Source organism: Nomascus leucogenys, chromosome 7b (genome assembly GCF_006542625.1).
Source record: "Nomascus leucogenys isolate Asia chromosome 7b, Asia_NLE_v1, whole genome shotgun sequence".
Classification (NCBI taxonomy): Eukaryota; Metazoa; Chordata; class Mammalia; order Primates; family Hylobatidae; genus Nomascus; species Nomascus leucogenys.
The window spans coordinates 53,020,931-53,043,737 of record NC_044387.1 but is presented as its reverse complement, the minus strand read 5'-3'; the positions used below and the strand labels follow the sequence as shown (position 1 = coordinate 53,043,737).

General features: G+C 45.9%; 1 protein-coding gene across 1 annotated transcript in view; it reads right to left on the bottom strand.

Annotated features, from left to right (window-relative positions):
* MYO18B (myosin XVIIIB) overlaps window positions 1–22,807 on the bottom strand; it is a 269,290-nt gene that overhangs the window by 200,461 nt on the left and 46,022 nt on the right. The window contains exons 12-13 of the mRNA XM_030816000.1: window positions 4,859–5,032; window positions 2,028–2,118 (exon numbers count right to left, since the gene is read on the bottom strand). Of these exons, the coding sequence (XP_030671860.1) occupies window positions 2,028–2,118; window positions 4,859–5,032 (265 nt within the window). The remainder of the gene's footprint in view (window positions 1–2,027; window positions 2,119–4,858; window positions 5,033–22,807) is intronic.

Here is a 22,807-nt window from a genome sequence, read left to right as displayed (position 1 = left end):
AAAAAAAAAAAAAAAAAATGACTAGTTTAAGGTCACCCAGAAGTTGGCTACCATGTGAAGCCTAGGCCCTCCTTTTCTTTCTTCAGAGGCCTATTAAAATCAAAAAACTATTTTATTTAATACGTCAGTTTACAAAATTCTTACAAGCTATCACCTCCTTGAATTCTCCTGATGAATCTGTAGGGGTGGACAGAACAGGGATTATTCACATCAAAATTCAGGACTTAAGAGACTTTGGAGCCAGTCACATGTGGGCTTCAATCCTTGCTCTGTGACAGAGGGGATGTGCGTCTTGGGAGAGTTGCCCAACCTCTCTGAGCCTCGACCGTCTCAGTTAATGATGGTGACTAGCTCAGAGGGCTGTTGTGAGGGTTGGGTGTGATAAGCTTCCATGGCTGTGAAAGCAAAGTTTGCCATGTGGTTAGTGCTCAGTAAATGCCACCTGCTCTCATCACCATGAGTATGATCAGCTAGGAGCTTTGGAGGGCCCTTAGTTGAATCTTGGTTCTTCTGTTGTTTGCCAAGGTTTTCCAACTATAAAATGGGGATAGTAAGAGCAGCCACCATATAGACATGCAAGAAGATGAAGTCAGTTCATTCTTGGCAAGACAGAAACCTACTAGGTGCTTTTAAACGCTGTAGTAGGTACTTTGATCATCAATAAAGCATTTCACAGATGTGGCCTCTGAGAACCCAAACCTCGAAGCAGCTGCCCTTCACTGGTGAAGGCAGTTTCCTCCGCCAGCAGTTCATTTCCCACCCCCAGTACTCCCTCTCTAAGCACAAATGATCCCCTTGGTTTCTAGATAATATGTCTGTGGGCTCAGATGGTAATTACTTCAGCAGCGTCAGAGGGAGCTGATTCTGTGTCCACGACAACTTGGAGAAACCCGGCTGCTCTGTTGCTACGCACCAGCCTCATCCCTTTAATAGGATTTCAGAAGCCTAATTATGCTTTCTGCTTTCACAGAGGAGGAAGGCAAGCCTTTGCCTAGGCTCTGGATTAGCTCTGCTGAAAAACCTGCTTAAAGGGTTTCCAAGCATGGGCTCAGTGCGTTGTGCATAACGATGGAAAACAGAGGCTCCTGGTGCCTGCAGCCCCGCAGACACACATCAGAGGCACATCCCAGCCCACTCCAAATTTCTACCATGTTGCTCCCATCCCCAGCAAGACAATTTTGAAAAATAAATGGATGAGAGCAATGTGCTGGGCTATTCAGGGGAACTGAAGGTATGAGATGAGAATGTGGCATTGTGTTTGCATCTCGGTTCTACCCCTTCAACCTTTAGCCTCCTCCTCTGTACAATGGGCCCGTGTGAGTATTCAATGATGCAAAGCAGGTTACACAATTAGTGCAATCCCTGGCCCTCAGTAGACACTCAAAAGTACTTACGTTTTATTATTGGTATTTTTACAATCACTTTTAGGAAGAATTTGTTTTGTTTTGTTTTGTTTTGTTTTGTTTTGAGACAGTCTCGCTCTGTCGCCCAGGCTGGAGTGTGGTGGTGCGATCTTGGCTCACTGAAACCTCTGCTTCCCAGGTTCAAGCAATTCTCCCTGCCTCAGCCTCCTGAGTAGCTGGGATTATAGGTGCCCACCACCACGCCCAGCTAATTTTTGTAATTTTTAGTAGAGACAGGTTTTCGCCATGTTGGCCAGGCTGGTCTTCAATTCCTGATCTCAGGTGATCCTCCTACTTCAGCCTCCCAAAGTACTGGGATTACAGGCATAAGTCACCACGCTTGGCCAGGAAGAGTTATTCAAATTCATTATTTCTTTTAATCCTCACAACAGTCCTTGGGGAGAGAGCTATTGTACAGATGAGGAAAGGGAGACCAAAGAAGTGAACTGATTTACCAACCACACAGCCAGTGAGTGGCCAAGGTGGAAGTTAAACCCAGCACTGTCCACCTTAGAAACCCTCTCGCCAACTCAAAAACTGCCACTTTGCTCAACTGCCCGGTATGTGAATTCATCTGTGCACCTGCAAGAGGCCAACTGTGTGCCTAGGAAGAGGCCTCGTTACCTGTTGATGAGTGAGACCACGGCCACAAAGAGCTCCTGGTACAAGCCTGAGGCCATCCCCTCCACACACTCCACTCCCGTCATCTTGAGCCCTGGGAAAGAGAACAGAATCAGCATTCGTGGTTAGGGATCTTGCCTGGGGCCAAGGACATCACTGCAGAGCAGTAGGGACCACTCAATTTAGAAAATCCTTCTTTTCTTGCCAAATCCCCCCACTGCTGAAATTATTTCCCCAGGTTCTTAGGACAAAGTCTAAGTGTCCTATCAGGACCTACAGCGTCCTATGTAACCTGCCCTACCTTCACTCCAGAGTGAGCTCCTGCTCATCACTCAGGGTTCAGCCCAAACGTCACCTCCTCAGGAAAGCCTTCCTTGACCACCACCATCACCACCACTAGGCCAATTCCCAGCTCTGTGTTGCTTCTAATAGCACTTCCCATAGCATAATCTTTCTAGTATAGTTATTTTATTAACCCGTGTCTCCTTCATGAGGCTCGGCGCGCCCTGAAGATAGGCGCTGTCCCTGGGTTTGTTGACCTTTAAATTGCCAGTGTCTGGCACACAGTAGACACTCAGTAAATGTTTACGATTCCCTTTTTCTGGAGAGAAATTTGACAATTTTGTATTAGAAGCCATAAAGTGTTCGTATACTGGGACCTAATAATTTCACTCCTAGGCTTTTATTCTAATGAAATATTCAGAGAAATAAAGCTTTCTGGGGACACAGATTCTTCCAATTGTTGATTAAATTGGCAAAAATCACTTTTTGAAATGATTTGAGTGCCCAACAATAGAAAATGGGTTAGGTAATTTGTAGTCTACCCATACAAAGGAATGCTTAAAGTCAGGTATGAAGAATACTGAATGAGATTGGAAAAGTGCCTACCTAGAACGTTAGGAGGAATATAAAGGCTCGAAAACTATAATTACAGTTGTGGACTTGATTTTGCTCGAACACACACACACACATACGTATGTGCATCCCATTAAAATCACCAGCCTTGATTAGGGTGCACTGAACAAAGCAGAGTGAGGAGTGTAGGGGGTCAGATCACAAATTCCGTCCCTTAAGTTTTAGTTCCATCTAAAAATTGAAAACACAGTTTCCAAATCGGTGCGCACTAGTGCCTGGAGGAGTAATTCTGCTTGTACATTCCAGGCAGCCCACTGCAGCCCCGAAAGCATTTCCCACCCCTCCTCGGAATCCACCCCCAACCTGGGCTGTTGCTAGGCAACCCACAGCCTCCCAGCATCTCTCCTAAGCCCGAAGGTCCCCTGCCTGCTTAATGTCTACTCTTGAGACCTCAGCCTGAGAGGTTAACTCAGACTCAAAGTGGTGACTGCATCTGTCTGTGCCTGTGTGTGATGCACCCATCCTTAAGTATGTGTGTGGTGTCTGTGCCTGTGCATATGTGTGCACAGGTGTGCTTGTGTCTATGCATATGTGTGTAGTTGTATGGTATGTGTATGTGTTATATATATATATCTGTGCACGTTTACACACACACGTGCCATGCATATCTGTGTGTGTGTGGTGTGCATGCTTGTAGTATATGTATGCCAGTGTCTGTGCATGTGTGTTCATGTGTGTGATTCTGTGGTATCTGTGCACACTTGTGCATACACAAGTTGTGCTGTGCATATGTGTGGTGTGTGCATGTGTGTATGCACACATGGTGTGTGCAAGCATGTGTGTGCATGCTTCTGTGAATGTGTGTGCATGTCAAAGAGGAGAGGTAAATCTTCAAGAAAACCACAGTTCACACCAGAGCACAGACCTGAAAGGAGACAGAGGGCCAATGGTGTCCAAGTGACATCAGTCCTCACGCCGAACTCCCTGGAAGGTGGAAGCAGCTCCAAAGGTGCAAAGGAGCTCCAAGAGATGGGCCCCAAAATCACAGCTCACAACACTTCTACTCATTAACCCCAAACTCTGCTGTCTCAAGGACAGCTGCTCTTAGAGAGCTCCCAAAGATGCACAGAGGCTGCACACTTGGGACCCGGCAGATCACATCCTTGCAGGTACAGTACAAAGTCCTCCTGCTTTTCCCCCACGGCAGTTCAAAGCGTCCTCATTCTTCCAGCTGCTGAGGCCAAAATCCTAGCGGCCACTGCTGGTCTCTGTCTTTCTCTTAGGGCCCATGCTATCACCTCAGCTTGTAAACTAGCCCCGAATCTGTCCACCTCGCCCCGTCTCCACCAGCACTTCCCACCACCACCTATCACCTGGTGATTTTTATAGGTTCCCAGTGGGTCTCCCTTCTCCCACTCACTCCCCAACCTTCATCCAGGCTGAACTTTTTAAAAGCCAAATCATGCCATCCCCCTGCCTAAGCCACTCCAGGGCTTCCCAAGAGTCTGAGAATAAAAGCCCTCGTTTATAAACCCTTAGTGAGCTGACCACACCTTGCTCTCCACCCTCATCTTCTCCCATCCCTCCACCTCGCACCAGCCATTCGGGCTTTATTTCCATCCCTCAAACAGAAAGACTAGTCTTTCCCCTACCTAGTAGGTGCTCAACAAACATGAAATCCAATGGAAATGCATTGGTCCATTGGCCCTGTCCACGGCGTCCCCTCCCCACAGTGCGGGGCTCCCTGCCAGGTTTCAGCAGCCTTCATGGCCACTGAACGGAGGTAATTATTTGAGCATTAGCATTGACCAGGTAGAAACAATGTCCCTTTCCACCCACAATGGCTTCCCCTGCATCTAACACAGGCCTTCACAGCGTAGGCCCTTAACAAATCTTTGATAAAAAGTTAAAGCTGGTGTATCCCCAGAAGCTGGCCCAGAAGGGGGCCCAGCTCACCCAAAGAGGCAGCAGCCATGTACCTGAGCTGGTTTCCTCATCCTCGAGGCCCCTTCGGCTTGGCCCAAACGTCATTTGCTGGATGATCTGTCGAAGGTGGTGCTTGAAGGTGGCCGTGTTCAGCTCCTCATACTCGCAGCCCAGGGCCTCAGCTGCGTAGTTTGCCCATTCAAACCTCATGAACTGCTTCCGACCCACTGCAAAGGGGACAAAACAGAGGCATGGCAGTGAGGCCCTGGGCATGGGGTGAATGAATGCCCGAGAGGACCTCGGAGAATCTCAGCACCCTCCCAATCTCCAGGCCAGCCCCCTCAGCCGGGAGCTTGGACAACTGCCCAGGCCTGGGCCCCTAGGCAATGGCCCTGGAGGAGTCAGGTTTCCCAAGAGACTTGCTATCCAACTTCCTTGCCATTTGCATTGCTTACTTTTTCAAAGCGATTAAAAATATCATGGGGAAGCACTCTGTGAAATTGGGGAATGGTTGGTAAAATTATGATTGATTCACCCACCCACGTATCCATTTACCTATCCATCCAGGCATGCACTATCCCCTGCAAGCCGCCTACCTATCCTTTCAACTCCTCATCCAATTAAGGAAGGAGACCACTACTACTCCTGCTGCCCTCCTCCCCCCAACCTTGCCTAGTTCACAAGACAGGAGGAAAGAGAAAGCAAAAAGTTAGAAAGAAACAGAAGTAAGATAAATAGCCAGACAACCTTGGCACCACCACCTGGCCCTAGGAGTTTAAAAGTAATAATAATAACATCAACCCCTGACCTAAACTACTTGTGTTATCTGTAAATTCCAGACATTGTATGAGAAAGCATTGCAAAACTTTCTATTCTGTTAGCTGATGCATGTAGCCCCCAGTCATGTTTCCCGGCTTGCTCGATTTACCATGACCCTTTCATGTGAACCCCTTAAAGTTATAAACCTTTAAAAAGGCCAAGAATTTCTTTTTCGGGGAGCTCGGCTCTTAAGACGCAAGTCTGTCAACACTCCCGGCAGAATAAACCTCTTCCTTCTTTAATCCAGTGTCTGAGGAGTTTTGTCTGCGGCTCGTCCTGCTACATATCACACATCCAACCATCTAACCAGCCATCTGCTTACTCTGTACGTGTTGACTGAGCTCCCACCACGTGACAGGCACTGTGTCTGTCACCGAAATCAATGAGCAAGACAGACAAGGTGCCTGTCCTCGTGGAGCTTATAGTCCATTCAGGGAGTGTGACAATAGACAAGTAAACAAATAGGTAAGGTCATTTTCAGCCATAAAATTATAAAGTTCCCTCTGCCCTCTGCCAAACAGAAACTAAAGCAGGGTGCTGAGATCAAGAGACTGAAGGAGTTGTTTGGTGTCTATGGTGGTCAAAGTGGGCTCTGTCTGAAGACGTGATATATTAACTGAGCTATGAAGCATGAGAAGGAGCTACTATATAAAGAACCAGGGAAGTGCTTCAGGGGTTGAAGGAGGAGGCAGGGCAAAGGTCCTGGAGCAGAAATGAGCATGGTGTGTTAAAGGAATGCCAAGCAGGCCGGGCACGGTGGCTCAAGCCTGTAATCCCAGCACTTTGGGAGGCCGAGGCGGGTGGATCACGAAGTCAGGAGATCGAGACCATCCTGGCTAACACGGTGAAACCCCATCTCTACTAAAAATACAAAAAATTAGCCAGGCGTGTTGGCAGGCACCTGTAGTCCCAGCTACTCAGGAGGCTGAGGCAGGAGAATGGCGTGAACCCAGGAGGTGGAGGTTGCGGTGAGCCGAGATCGTGCCACTGCACTCCAGCCTGGAGGACAGAGAAAGACTCCTTCTCAAAAAAAAAAAAAAAAAAAAAAAAAAAAAAAAGGAATGCCAAGCAAACCAGTGTGGCTGGAATGTAATGGGATGGGAAGAGGAACCAGAAGGGATTAAAGAATCAATGGAGAGCCACTCTCTGGACTATTATAAGGCCATTTAAAATAAGCAACGAAGACCCTGCATACCATGGACAATGCTTACATTTGAATGCTAAGTGAAAAGCAGATTAGAAAATGATATCATTGTGTGATATCAACTGTGTGAACCATTCTAAACTGCTGTAAAAATAAAAGGGAAATATGGCTAAATATTAACCATCACAGCTAGGTAAGAGGATTTTATATTTTCCAAATTTTCTACCATGGTTGAGCACTACTTTTTTAATCCATATAAAAATAAATGACTTTTTTGTTGTTGTTGTTGTTGTTGTTGTTGTTTGAGATGGAGTCTTGCTCTGTCGCCCAGGCTGGAGTGCAGTGGTGCAATCTCTGCTCACTGCAAGCTCCGCCTCCCAGGTTCACACCATTCTCCTGCCTCAGCCTCCCACGTAGCTGGGACTACAGGCACCCACCACCACGCCCAGCTAATTTTGTTTTTGTATTTTTAGTAGAGACGGGGTCTCACTGTGTTAGCCAGGATGGTCTCCATCTGATCTCGTGATCTGCCCACCTCGGCCTCCTAAAGTGCTGGGATTACAGGCGTGAGCCCCCACTCCCGGCCAATAAATGACTTCTTAAAACAAATAATAGTGCCATCCTTAAAACATTTTCACTAACAAACACATGAAAAAATGTTCAACATCACTAATCATCAGGGAAATGCAAATCAAAACCACAATGAAGTATCATCTCACTCCAGTAGGATGGGGTGACAAAAAACAAAAGTGCTGGCAAGGATGCAAAAAAAAAAAAAAGGAACTCTTAGACACTGTTGGTGGGAATGTAAACTAGTGCAGCGACTATGGAGAGCAGTATGAACTTTCCTCAAAAAACTACAGATAGAACTACCGTATGATCCAGCAATCCCACTACTGGGCATTTATCCCAAGGAAATCAGTGCATCAAAGAGACATCTGTACCCCATGTTTACTGTAGCATTATTCACCATAGCCAGGAGAGGGAATCAACCTACATGTCCAAAACAGACAAATGGGTAAAGAAAATGTGGTATATATACACAGTGGAATACTATTCAGACATAAAAAAGCATGAAGTCTTGTCATTCGTGGCAACACGGATGGAACTGGAGGACGTTAAGTGAAACAAGCCAGGCACAGAAAGACAAATATCACATGTTCTTGTTCATATGTGGAAGCTAAAAAAAAAGATTTCATAAAAGTAGAAAGTAGAATAGAGCATACTAGAGGCTGGGAAGGGTTTGTGGGGAGGTAAGCGGGTAGATAGGGAGAGAGTTGTTAAAGGACACAAAATCACAGCTAGATAGGAGAAATATATTCTAGTGTTCTATAGTATTGTAGGATGACTGTAGGTAACTGTAATATATTATACAGATTCAAATAGCTAAAAGGAGGATATTGAATGCTCCTAACACAAAGAAATGATAATTGTTCAAGATGATGGATACACTACCCTGATCTGGTAACTATATATGTCTAGAAACACCACTATGTACCCCACAAATATGTACACTTACTATATGTCAACTTAAAAAATAAAACTAAAAAAAATGTTCTTTCATCTCTTATTTTCCTATAAATGTGTTTCCTTCTTTGAAATAAGAATCACAGCCGCCAACAGGGATTTTTCAATCAATCAGAAAGAGATTGTGAGGGCCCAATTCTTCAAGCAGACAGCTTGAAGAACCAGTCTGGCTTATGGCAAAATTAGAAATTTGGAAAAGGACTTTATCTAGGACTTTGACCCTACCCAAGGGGGAGGTCTGGCCCCGGTCACTAAGGGCATTACAAATAGATAATTGCTTGCTGACATCCTCCTATGTGCCAATTACTCTGCACTGGTCACAAGAGCATCACTGTATTATCCTCATTTTATAGACTATGCTCATTTTACAGATGATGAAACTGAGACTCAGGTAACATGGCTAATTTTAAAAAATCCTGTCACTTTCAAAAATGATGGAGATGATGATGATGATGGTGATGATGATGATGATGATGGTGGTGATGGTGGTGGTGATGGTGATGACAGTGATGATGATGGCTATAGTGGTGATGATGGTGATGGTGGTGATGGTGATGATGGTGATGATGGTGACGATGGTGATGGTGGTGATGATGATGGTGATGGTGATGATGATGGTGATGATGGTGATGGTGATGGTGGTGATGATGATGGTGTGATGATGATAGTAATGGTGATGATGATGATGATAGTGATGATGATGATGGTGGTGGTATGATGGTAATGATGGTGATGGTGGTGGTGATGATGATGATAATGATGGTGATGGTGATGATGGTGGTGATGATGATGGTGATAGCGGTGGCAATATGACGGTGCTGATGGTGATGATGATGATCTGGTGGTGATGATGATGGTGATGGTGATGATAACAGTTCTAATTCACTTACCTGATTTTATTCAACATTGTGTCTTTGTTCAGCTCATGACTTTTACAGTTGAAAAGCCTGTGTTATTGTTCCAGGAGTGACACATGGAAAAAGCTCAGTACTTATTAGTTGTAGTTATTTATTATTATTATTATTATTATTAAATCTTCATAAGAGTCCTAAAAAGCTCTATTATTAATCCCATTTTATAGATTAAAAATCTGAGAGAAGTCACCAGAAAACAGGCTGATACTAAGTGGAAGAACTACATTTTCACCAAAATCAGTCCTTCAAATATCATCTTTTTTGCCATATCTTTGTGACTCTACTTTTAAATGGACCCACTTTTCATCTTCACTTAAATAAATTGTAAACAGAAATATTAGCACACTATGTTAAATGAGAATTCATTATCACCTGCCACAAATAGAAAGTAGAAACAAATATTACATAAGCACAATAATCTCATTAGATTCTAATTAAACTATTACCTGTGAGCCTGAAGTCTGCTCTCTCTTTGTTAAGAAGAGAGATTAGCAAATATTAGAGAGAGGCATTAAAGGCTATTAGCACTGAATGAGACTTTCTTCTTCCTGTGCTGTGGATTGAGAGTGAACTAAGTAGGAGATGTCTTTCTAGGTGGGTGAGGTCCTGTCCCCTCTTGCTCTACTCCATGCCTACTCTCTGAACACTTGCACTTGTAGTGACCTTTCTGGCCTTGATGAGCTGGGAGAAGTCATAAAGGAAACTGGCAATTGATATTTCTTAAAAGAAGAGTGGTTAATGGATGCTGGCTGGACTCTCTAAATCCTGCCTGACCTAGGGGGGATATTTGCAGGTGCAGCTGAGATGCGTGCTGCTGGGGCAATCCAGGTAGGCACACAGGGAGCTTTGCCAGGAAAAGCATCTTCTACTATCAGCTCCCCAAAGGCTGGCCGGTGCACAAAATCCAATCCCATGGATTCTTCTATCTTTGCTTAGACCTGGGTGGTGACCAAAGTCTCTTCCCAGGGGAGGTCAAGAACCCTGAGTTGGCACCTGAGGCAGGGAGAAAAGGAACTGGGCAATAACATGGGTGTCGGCCCAAACTGGATCTGGGTCCAATTCCTGTTTCTGCTATACCCAGTTTGTTGCACAAAGCCAGGTACACAGCCTTTTTGAGACTCAGTTTCTTTCTCTGTGAAACGGAATCTTAAAACCCCAACACCTCTTCATAGGGTTGCAAGAAGGAGATGAGATGGTTATATGTGAGATACCCAGCAGAGTGCCTGGCCCAGAAAAGATGCTCAACAAATTTCAATTCCCTTCTCCACCTGCAAAACCAAGGAGGGTAGCCTTCAGCCCAGAAGAGATTATCCTGTCCTGCTGGCTGCAGAGACTTCCCCTGCAGGTTCTTGTCTATTCACTGCTTTTTAAAGAGGCCATGTGAAATGGATAATGGATTGGTGCACTTGGGATATGGGTCACACCCCAGAGCTTCTGAGTCAGCTGAGGTCACTTCTTCTCAAGCCATCAAGTGTTGAGCATGGCCTACGTGCCAGGCACCAAGCTAAAGGCTTTACATGCCTCATCTCACCAAAACCCTCCGAGACGGTGCACAAATGCAGAACAGACCCAGTAAGGTCAAGATTCTTGTACGAAGAAGTACAAGATGTGATTTCTGCCCTGCTGTGGCTAATCTCGGGCTCCTTGCTCAAGGAACCATCCACGCAGACCATCAGCTCTTTGCAAAGCTACAGCAAGGGGAGATGGAATACAAGATATAACCAAAGTGAGAGAGGCAGAGAGACACAAAGAGGGAGAGGCAAAGAGAGAGAGAAACAGAGAGAAAGGACAGAAATTATTCCTCAAAGGGAACTCCCCACTAGGGGAACTGGATTTTCCCCTGCCCCCAGCCCACTCCAGAGGGGATCACACACTCTATCCAGGTACTTTTCTCTCCACCCACCAGGAGGCAAGGAGATTAGGAGACAAGGAAATCCCAAAGCTAAGTGCAGAGATCATTTCTGGTGTGTGCTTTTGGTTGTCAGCCATTTTTCAGGTTGCTAGGGAGAAACAGGTCCCCATGGCAGATGGGCCCACAGTTCCTGCCTTCCTACCCCATTTCCCTTCCTCACTGCCCTCCGGGAGAATGGCTGTGATGCAGGGCAGAGCGGGTGGCCACACAGGTGGGGATCAGAGTTCCCCAAAGGTGCACCTCGTAGCAGTTGTTCTATGGAATGGTCATCAGTATCACTGGGAAAAAATGAATAATGTACCATATCAATTTGGTCAATGCTTGGTTAAATAAGTTTCTTAACTGCAGGACTTCTCAGAGCCTTTAAAGTATATCTTATGAATCTGTAAGAAGGGGAAATTCTGTTCAGACTTAGTTGGCCTCAGAATGCTTTTACAGAATCTCTTGCAGATCTAATGATCCATGAGACAGTGGTTTTGGAAAGAGTGATTTAGCTGAAAGAGTGGTTACCTAACCAGGTGACCCCAGGCAAAATGCCTCACCTGAGCCATTTGTCAGGTCACTCCTTCGATAAGAGGCCGGCTGGGACTTGAATTGAGAGAACAAACAAAAGAGAAATGAGAGAGAGAGAGAGAGGGAAAGAAGAAAGAGGAAGGGAGGGAGGGAGGGAGGGAGGGAAAGGAAGGAAGGAAGGAGAGAGAGAGAGGGAAGGAAGGAAGGAAGGAAGGAAAGAAGGAAGGAGACAGACGGAGAGAGAGAGAAGGAAGGAAGGAAGGAAAGAAGGAAGGAAAGGAAGGAAGGAAGGAGAGAGAGAGAATGAAGGAAGGAAGGGGAGAGAGACAAAGAAAGAAAGAAAGAAAGAAAGAAAGAAAGAAAGAAAGAAAGAAAGGAAAGAAAGAGAAAGAAAGAAAGAAAAGAAAGAAAGAGGAAAGGGAGGGAAAGAGAGAGTAAGAAAGAGAAAGAAAGAGACAAAAAGAGAAAGAAAAAGAAAGAGGGAAAAAGAGAGAGAGAAAGAAAAAGAAAGAAAAAGAAAGAAAGAAAGAAAGAAAGAAAGAAAGAAAGAAAGAAAGGAAGAGAAAGAAAGAGGGAGGAAGGAAGGAAGGGAAAGAAAGAAAGAGGGAGGAAGGGAGGAAAAGGAACAAGTGAAAGTAATGAAACTGCAGTTTCTGAGTTGCTGAAATCCACCTGCAAAGGCAGGTTTTTCCCTTTATGTCAATACAAAACAAGAGAGAGAGAGAGAAATAACATAGCTGTTTTTCCCCACCCACCATGAGTTCAATTGCTATCAATTACTGTGGCCTCCTGCATTTACTAATAACCAAGTTATTTCTCCTTCCAACAATAGCTGTGCTGTTGCTGAATTACTCAACATTATGTGACATTTATAATCTTGCTGCATCTGGTTCACTTTTCCTCACACAGAGGTTTACAATTCGGAGGCCTGTGAGGAAGGAGGCCGCCTGTAGAGAAGAGATAAGTCTAAAAGGCTGTAGCTGCTACAGGAAAAGGCAATGTTCTGGAGACAGACTGCCTGAGTTCAAATCCCACCTCCACTGCTTACAGCCGCATGATGTTGGCGAAGTCGTGTCAACACTTTGAGCCTCAGTCTCCTCCTCTGTAAAGTGGGAATGATGAACAGAATTTACTCCATGGAGTGCTTGTGAAGAACGAATGAGGTTATATCATTCTAAGCAAACTATCACAAGGACAGAAAACCAAACACCACGTTCTCACTCATAGGTGGGAGATGAACAATGAGAACACATGGACACAGGGCGGGGAACATCACACAATGGGGCCTGTCGGGGGGTGGGGGGCTGGGGGAGGGACAGCAGTAGGAGAAATACCTAATGTAAATGACAAGGTGATGTGTGCAGCAAACCAACATGGAACATGTATACTTATGTAACAAACCTGCACATCGTGCACACGTACCCTAGAACTTAAAGTATAATAATAAATAAAAGAAGAATGAATGAGGTTATACGGGCAGGATGCATAACATACAACCTGCTCAGTAAATGTCAACTCTATTATGATCCCACTAGGAGATTTCCACCCTTAAAAATGACAAATGGGTCAGAAAGAGAAACCCCGGGAGAAGATCCAATTCAGGTAGCTGTGGCTTTCTGCCCAGGGACATCCAGAAAAGTTCTGTTTTTGAGAACACGGAAAATGTAACCTTCTCATTCTTAGAGGCTAGAACTTCAAATCCATTCCTGTTTCCTAGAGCTCCTTCCAGGTCCTGCTGCCCTCAGGTGCCATGCAGCCCCACAAACCTGGACATATTGTTCCACCCGACTGGATTTGGAGAAAGTTGTCGAAAGGCCTGGCCAACATGCCACCTATAAATTGATGCTGAGTTATGCATAATCCAACATGAATCATTGCCCATACCTTAACAACTGAGAACACAGCACACAGACCATTCCCAATGTTCTGGGGACTATGAGCAGGTGTTTGGAGGAAAAGAAGGCTTTATGGGCAAATCAGTTGGAGCAACATCAAACTAAACTCAGCAAAACAGGTTTCCTTCTTGCAGGACTTGTCAGAACCTTGAATATGCCAACGTGTATGGGGAATTCACAAGACTAAGGGAGCCTTTGGGTGGTGGGGGGGGTCTCTCAAACTAATTTGATCAAGAAGCTGAAGGAGAAAGATGCATGAGGCATCTTTGAGGTGGTGGGAATTGTGGAAAGAACTGGAAGCTGGTTGTCCAAAGATAATTTCAACCTGGCTGCAAGATCTCAAGTAGGAGACATCAGCTCTCTGAGCCTCAGTTGCTTTATCTGTAAAATGGGGTAGCTCCTCTCCCATCTGGTTGTTTTAAGAATGAAATAAGACATTGAATGTGTCAAGCCACCTAGGAGTGTGTCCCAGAGCAGGTGATCCAAGCTGAGGAGCAGAGTTGTCAGGGAGACCTTGGCTGGAAGATGTTACATGGGGCACCTGCAGGGGCAAAGGCTCAAAGAATGGACCAGCTGCAAGTCTATGCACGACTTGCCTGAGGTCACTCAGCTAGCAAGGTAGAGCCCAGGACCAAGCCCAGACCTAGATGGTCCCCTGTAATGCTCTTTCCACATTCACATGCCCCTCGCTAAGGCAAGCTAAGCGGGGGCCATTCAACCTATCAAACTGTCCCCTTTAAAGCTATTTCCTGGGTCCAAGGGAAGCCCAAGAGTAGCTGGCCTTTTCTAAGTACTCACCACGCGTCTGAGCCTGTGCTAAGCATGCAATCTCATCAATGTAACAACCATACAAAAAGGCATGATTACAAATTCCATTTATTGGTATGGCCATGAACCCTGCAATTCAGTGATGTAAAGAATAAGGGTGTGGGATTTCAAGACAGAGAACCTCTTGATCCCAAATTGGGCTCTTCCCCTCCCTATGTCCATGGCCTTAGGTAACTTACTTTACTTCTCTGAGCCTTCACTTACTCATCCATAAAATGGGTATAATCTATCACATAGAGTTATGAGGATTAAATGGAATAATCCATGCAAAGCACTTAAATCATGTCTGGCAGAAGATGAATTCTTAGTAAATATTAACAATTCACTCCATCATCATCGCCATTGTCATTGTTATTGCTAGTATTGTTATGCTTTGTCTCTGAATGATGAGTCCAGAACTCATACATATTGGAGTTCTCACTGAGCCATCACTATCTCCCTTCCAAAAAGGGGTGAATAGGGTATCTGATAATCAAGGAAAAAAGGGACCCTGGAGAGCACCTAGTCCACCCCATTCGGCAAGTTCTTTCTCCCCTCTGAGCCTCAGTTTCTTCATTTGTAAAATAAGATAATAGCATCTACTCCATGAGATTGTTGAAGTAGCCAAAGCTCTTAGAATAGTGTCTGGATCCAAGCTACTTAGGAGGCTGAGACAGGAGAATCACTTGTACCTGGGAGGCAGAGGTTGCAGAGGGCCGAGATCATGCCATTGCACTTCAGCCTGGGTAACAAGAGTGAAACTTTGTCTCAAAAAAAAAAAAAACAAAAGAACAGTGCCTGGGCACATGGTAAGCACTGATTAAATGTGAGCTGCTGTTATTATTTAGGAGAGACAGAGGCCCAAAAGAAGGGTAGAAACTTTCACAGAGCCACCCAACAAGTGAGTGGCTCAACCAGTCTGAAACTGGGGTCCCGTAGGTGTCCTAACCTCCTCACCCCACCTTCCCAAGGTGTGGGACTACCAGTGAGCTCCGTCTTCCAGCATCGCCACTTCTGAGCATGTAGTTATTTTTTTTTTTTTTGCGAATCATGTTTTAATGGAAAGGAAGGCATAACTACGCAGAACAGTGTTTTAAAAGATAATAAAACAATGCCATTAACACCAAAAACCGACGTTTTTGAAAACTTTGGAGAAATGGACAAATTGCTAGAAAAATGTAACTTACAAAGAAGATAAAAAGAAATTTTAAAATCTTGAATCATCCTATAACTATCTTTTTTTTTTAGATGAAATTCATTTTTTTTCTTTTTTATTATTATTATTATTATACTTTAAGTTTTAGGGTACATGTGCACAATGTGCAGGTTTGTTACATATGTACACATGTGCCATGTTGGTGTGCTGCACCCATTAACTCATCATTTAGCATTAGGTATATCTCCTAATGTTGTCCCTCCCCCCTCCCCGTATTTTTTAAAAATATTTGTTTACATCCCAAGCAGCCATTCCAGCTTTATGAATAAATTCTACATTCTCAGAAAATGCAGAATAAATCCTTGCCTGCAGCCCAGAATTGACTTGGTTGCAGTAGCTGTCAGGTTGACAGCTAAGTCACCAGCTGGGGCAGGGTGGAGGATGCAGGGCCTGCAGCCATGGGAAGGCATTTGGGTGGGATGGGGCAGAGGAGGTGAGAGGTGACAGGCCTCGAGGGTGCTGGGTCCAAGAATAGATCGATGAAATCTCCAGGATGCTAGGCCACGTGGCAATCCTGTCTCCATTAGAGCCCTTAGGTTCACAGCACCAGTGCAGGGGCCCTTAGGTTGATGCTTTATGAATAGGAAGACAGAGGCCCTAGGCCTTGCATTGAGAAGGAGGACCCTGAACCTGCTCCATGCTGAATCAAGCCACTGTGTCTTTGTCATTCAGGTTCCTCTGCCTAAAGCACCCTCCTTAATTTATTCTGGTTTCAAGATTCGGTTCAAGGGTCTCTGCCTCTAGAAACCCTTGAGTGGAGCTGACCACTCTCAACTTTGGTTGTCTCCTGCCCAGAATTCTTGCCTCCAGCATCATCCACCATCCAAGATAGCCTGGGTTTATCTTTCTTAATTCCACTGAAATTTCATCTTGGAAGTTGAGGGCTTATCATCCAATAGGCACACAGAAGAAGAAAAGAAGGGAGAGGGATGGGGCATGGTGGCTCATGCCTATAATCCCAGCTACTCGGGAGGCTGAGGCAGGAGAATCGCTTGAACCTGGGAGGTGGAGGTTGCAGTGAGCTGAGACTGCACCATTGCACTCCAGCCTGGGCAACAAGAGCAAAACTCCGTCTCAAAAAAGGAAGAAGGAAGAAGGAAGAAGAAGGAAGAAGGAAGAAGAAGAGGAGGAGGAGGAAGAGGAGGAAGAGGAAGAAGAAGAAGAGGAGGAGAAGGAGGAAGAGGAAGAAGAGGAGGAGGAGGAGGAAGAGGAAGAAGAAGGAGGAGGAGGAAGAGGGAAGGGAGAAGTGGAGGGAAGGGAGAAGTGGAGGAAAGAGGAGAATAGAAGAGGGAAGAGGGGAGGGGAGAGAAAAGAGAGAGAAGGGAAGGGAAAAGAGATGAGAAAGAAGGAAAGGAGGAGGGAAGAGAAGGATGAAGAGAGGTGGGAGGAAAGGAGAGAAGGAAGAGAAAGAGAGGAGAAAGGAGGGAAGGAGGGAGAGAGTCAAACAAGATCAACAGAGCACTGGCTCAGGAGTCAGGAGACAATGATTCTAGTCCCCTGTAGCCTCGTTGGGTGACCCTGAGAAAGTCTCTTCCCTTCTCTGAGCCTTGGTCCCTGCCATGTTCAAAGAAGGGCTTAGGCTGGCTGCAGTCCAAGTCCCTTTCCAGCCCTTGGACTCTCCACCCATCAGGGATGCTCTTAGGGCCAAGTGGGCAAGTGACTCCTTGGCTTCTTCAACCATGCAGAGAGATCTCTATGGGAACTGGTAGAGCCCTGGCAAGTTGAGGCCATGGGAGGCTGAGCTTGCTTGTCCAAGGCCCTCTGCACAGAGAAGCCACCCAGGCCCAGCCCTGCAGCTCTCCCACTTCTCCTGACTCCACCACTCTTCACACCCTTTAATTCAGAGCTTGAAGAATTGAACAAAGCTGTCCCAGCCAGCTGGGTCCCAGACACCAACTCTAATCAGCACCCTCAGGAAAAATGTAGGGGAAGTAAATGTACTCTGGGGTTGGAGCACCTTGTTTCAGGGTGAAGCTCACCTCATGAAGGGGTGGAGGCAGCTGGGATGGAGGTGGAGAAGGAAGGGAGAAGCCTCTCAGAATTGGAGGAGAGCCAAGCAGAGTTATGAGCTGCAGTGAGAAGCCACCAGATGGGGACCTGGTTGGGCTCCTCTGAGCCCTGCACGCTTCACCGAAGAAATTAGATGTGAGCCCAGAGATGCAAAGACAGGCCAGGCCTGTCTTGGAGAAGAGGACAGAGGTAGCATCCTTAAAGTGGAAACAGCAAGTCCCTCTAAAAATGCCAAGCCTCCCTCGGACCCCCAATGACGTAGTGCATGGCACACAGAGTCCAGCTTTGTGCCACTTGGGACTGTGTGACCCTGAATTAGTGGCTGCACCTCTCTGAGCCTCAGCTTCTCCACCTACAAATGGAAATCATAACATCATAGTACTTACCCCATAGACTTGTGAGGGCTAAATGAGCCAACCAGCCCGTGTTAATACCCAGGGAGGTGAATTGGGTGGGTTCATTGAAATGTTGAACATTGGACACACCCTTGACCTAATAGTTCCACTGCCAGGAAACCATGCCTCCAAAATGCACACAACTGTCTGTACACAAGGATGTTCAGTGTGCCATTATTCATAACACCAAAAAGGCAAGAAACAACCTGAATGCTCATGAACAGAACTGTCATATACACAGAGGCCCATTCATTCTGGACAGTCCCCTGCAGTTGACAAAGAGAATCAGGAATATCACTATGAAGCAATGTGGAAAGAGGCCCAAGGCGAGATATGACATGTGAAAAAAGCAAAGGGCATAGAACAAAGGTGGTGTGAACCCACTGGCATAAAAAGCAATAGCCAACCACTTAATCCACATATATGTGTTAAATGCATAGATGTAGTTAAATGCTCAGTTTTGAGGCCTGAAGATACGGCTGCTTGGATTACAGTAATGCACCACCGTCAGTGTCCTGGTTTCGATATGTACTACAGCTATGCATGATGCCCTCATTGGGGGCTGCTGGGAGAGGTTTCATGGACTGTTGTGTGTGATTTTTACAATTTCCTGGGAGTGCATAATTATTTCAAATCAAAAGTTTAAGAAAAAGGCCAGGCGCAGTGGCTCATGCCTGTAATCCCAGCATTTTGGGAGACCGAAGTGGGAGGATTACCTGAGGTCAGGAGTTTGAGACCAACCTGACCAACATGGTGAAACCACGTCTCTACTAAAACTACAAAAAAAATAGCTGGGCGTGGTGGCAGGCACCTGTAATCCCAGCTACTCGGGAGGCTGAGGCAGGAGAATCCCTTGAACCCGGGAGGCAGAGGTTGCAGTGAGCCAAGATCACACCACTGCACTCCAGCCTGGGCAACACAGCGAGACTCAGTCTCACAAAAGAAAAAAAAGAAGTTTAAGAAAAAAACAAAACTAGCCAGGTTAGGGTAGTGAAATTATCCTGTATGATACTGTAACAATGGATATATGACATTATATAATTGTCAAAATCCGTGAAAGGATACAACAGAAGGAGTATAGGTGGACCTTCGCTGCTAATAGAGTATCAGTATTGGTTCATCACAAGATATCAGTAATAGGGAGAACTGTGGGGACAGGGAGAAGGGGTAGGTAGGAATTTTGTACTTTCTGTTCAATTGTTCTGTAAATCTAAAATGCTTTAAGAATTAAAGTCAGCCAAGCACGGTGGGTCACACCTGTAATCCCAGCACTTTGGGAGACTGAGGCGGGAGGATTGCTTGAGGCCAGGAATTTGAGACCAACCTGAGCAACATAGTAAAACGCTGTTTCTACAAACAAATAAATAAAAATTAGCCGGCATGGTGGCACACACCTGTAATCCCAGCTACTCAGGAGGCTGAGGTAGGAGAATCGCTTGAAACTGGGAGGCGGAGGTCGCAGTGAGCCGAGATCACGTCACTGCACTCCACCCTGGGTGACACAGAGAGACACTATCTCAAAAAAAATAAATAAATAAATATATAGCCTATTAAAAAAAAAAAAAAGCCTGAAGGAGGACAGGAACAGTGGCTCACGCCTGTAATCCCAGCACTTTGGGAGGCTGAGGCAGGTGGATCACGAGGTCAGGAGCTTGAGACCATCCTGGTTAACACAGTGAAATCCCATCTCTACTAAAAATACAAAAAAATCATCTGAGCATGGTGGTGGGCGCCTGTAGTCCCAGCTACTCGGGAGGCTGAGGCAGGAGAATGGCGTGAACCTGGGAGGCAGAGCTTGCAGTGAGCCAAGATGGCGCCAGTGCATTCCAGCCTGGGCAACAGAGCAAGACTCCATCTCAAAAAAAAAAAAAAAAAAAAAAAAAAAAAGGCCTGAAGGAAGGGTACACCCCAAACTGTTCACAGTGGTCACCTTTGATAGCAATGGGATTTGGCATTGGGGTGTGAGGAAAGACCTTTTGTTTTTTTTTAAACTTTCTATTCTTCTGGACTATTTCCATTTTTTATAGACAGACAACATTGACATATTCCTCATACGATTGCTTTGAAACAGTAAGACTGGTAAAACACTTCCCAAAGCTCTTAAATCATTGTGTTGGTCATTGTGTTATGTTAACAGTCCCTCTGTTACTATCACTGACCATCTACACTCAAGTCTTACCACAGCTTGGAGAGCATCCAGCCACCTCCTCCTACCCCTGGATGGACCATCCTTGCTACTGGTGCCGGGGTATCCCAGCTCTGTGTGGGACTGGGCCCTTGTCATTATTGATATTGTCTCTCCTCCCCGTGAGCACCTCCTGGCTCCCCGAGTTACAGCCCCATCCATTCTGGGACTGATATCTTTACGATGGTAGCAGGCGGGGAGTGAGGTGCCGGCTAGATAGCAGCCTCCCTTCATAACCCCATTATGGGGCCCCTCGCTGGGTTATATATGGTTCTGACTGCGTCATATATTAAGCAATGGGTCAGCAGCAAATAGACTGGTAGACTTAGTGAGAGACAAATTAAATAACCCATCGGCCTTCAGAGAAAAAGGAAACCAAGCAAAGGCAAAGCCCCCATCAAGATAAGCATTGCTCATCCTTGTTGCTATTTCGAATTCCAAACATTACTGTCATTTCTGTCAAGTGGTGAGGGACAGGAGGCAGGCTGACCAATAGCCTGACTCTCCAGGGAGATGCACATCAACTCTTACAGCTACAGGACCACAGGGATCGGAGGTTAAAGACTAGCCCAGGTTGGGCGCAGTGGCTCATGCCTGTAATCCCAGCACTTTGGGAGGCTGAGGTGGGCGGATCATGAGGTCGGGAGTTCAAGGCCAGACTGGCCAAGATGGTGAAACCACATCTCTACTAAAAATACAAAAATTAGCTGGGTATGGTGGCGGGCGCCTGTAATCCCAGCTACTCGGGAGGCTGACGCAGAGAATTTCTTGAACCCGGGAGGCGGAGGTTGCAGTAAGCCAAGATCATGCCACTGCACTCCAGCCTGGGTGACAGAACAAGACTCTGTCTGAAAAAAAAAAAGAAAAACACGGCCCAGGTCAGCCTCTCCTAAACGTTGCTGGGGAAAACTCCCCTAGGCCCTGGACCGATTTTTCATTAATAATAATGCCAATGATAGCAATGACAGAGCTTTAAATACTCAAGTTCAATAATGTCAGCCTCACAAGAACCCCAGGAGGCAGGCATTCTGATTATCCCCACTTTACAGATAAGGACATTGAGTCTCAGAGGTCAAAGGAGTCGCCTGGGCCATGCAAGAGAAACAGGGTTGAACACTGGTCAGCCTGGTTCCAGAGCCCATGCCTTTAGCCCCGAGTCTGAGCTCTCCTTGATTCTGCTTAGAGGGACAACCTTCCAAATTGAGGACTGGATGGAGATTAGATGGAGCTGAGGAGGCGCTCTCAGGAGAGAGGGTGGAGATCCTAGCACCCAGAATGTACCCACCAGCTCGGCCAGCTGGGTGGCCTTGTAGTGGAGAAGAGCAAGAACTTTGCAGGCAGACAGGTACTGAGTTCTGACCTTGGCCCCATCACATGCTGCTGTTTGACTTTGACAAAGATTGCAAGATACTGAGACTCAGCATCTTGGACCACAAAAATGGTGATTCCTTCCCTGCCTGTCAGGCTTGCTGTGAGAATTAAAAGTGAGAATTTATGCAAAGTGATCCCCAGCCTGGGGCTGAGGTGGAGGACGGGGAAAACTTGGAGAGGATTTTAACAGAGGTCATTCCTGGGAAGAGGAGTGTGTCTGATTTTAATCTCATACAAAAAAAAGAGGCCCCAAGACAGAGAAATCGTATCTTGCTGCAAAGAAGACATAGAGTTCATCCTTGATTTACTCTTCTGTAGGAAGAAGGTCTTTTGGGGGTCTCAGAGGATGGTTGGGGACACTGGTAATAAAACAGAGAGCAAAAGTCTCAGGAGCCATTCCATCTCTACCTCAGTAGGGAGCCGGGATGCAATGGCTATGGAAACTTTGCAACATTATGATTTTTAAAACCTAACTCTCTTACTTATATGCCTGGCACTGTACCCCAAAGCCCTTGGCAAACAGCATCTCAGTTCATCTGCAAAACAGACCTGTGAGGCTCAGAAAACTGAGCCTCAGTTTTCTGAGCCTCAGAAAGCTTAAGTTACTTGCTCAAGGCCACTATGGCAAGATATGGCCACACCAATAGCTCCCATCCTATACGCCCTAGAATCTCGCTGCTCCTTCATCTAGGGGTGGAATTTGGTTTCACTCATCCTTGAAATTATGACATGATTTTTACCAACAGAACATGGCAGAAGTGTTGCAGCTCAGAAAAGGTGATGCACCTTCCATCTTGCTTCCTGGAAACTTGCACTTGGAGTCCTGAAGCCACCATGCCATAAGGAAGCCCAACTAGCCCACAGGGAGAGACCTGAGACCACATGAAGCCTGGGAAATGGGCTACTTCAGCCTTCCTATGCTTCATCAGCCACCAGTTGACTGCAGCCACATGAGACCCCAAGCCAAAACCTCCCAGTTGAGCCCTTCCAAAGTGCAGATACACAGAAGCCTTGGGAAATAATAAAGTGATTGTTTAAGCCATGGGTTTGGGGGCTGATTCCTTCAGCAGCACTGTAACAGAACAGCCACAAAGCCAGCCAGTGCTGGAATTCTTACTTCAATCTGAGCCCAGATCTGTGTCACTCTAGACTGTGCTCTAACCACTGTCCTACACTACCCTTGGCCTCTCGGGCCTTCTGCTAAGCTGTGTAAAGAGCACTGAGCTGAGAGTCTAGAACTGGATTCTGGTTCTGAACTTGCTGTTCTCTAGCACAGAAGTTTCATTTCATGCCC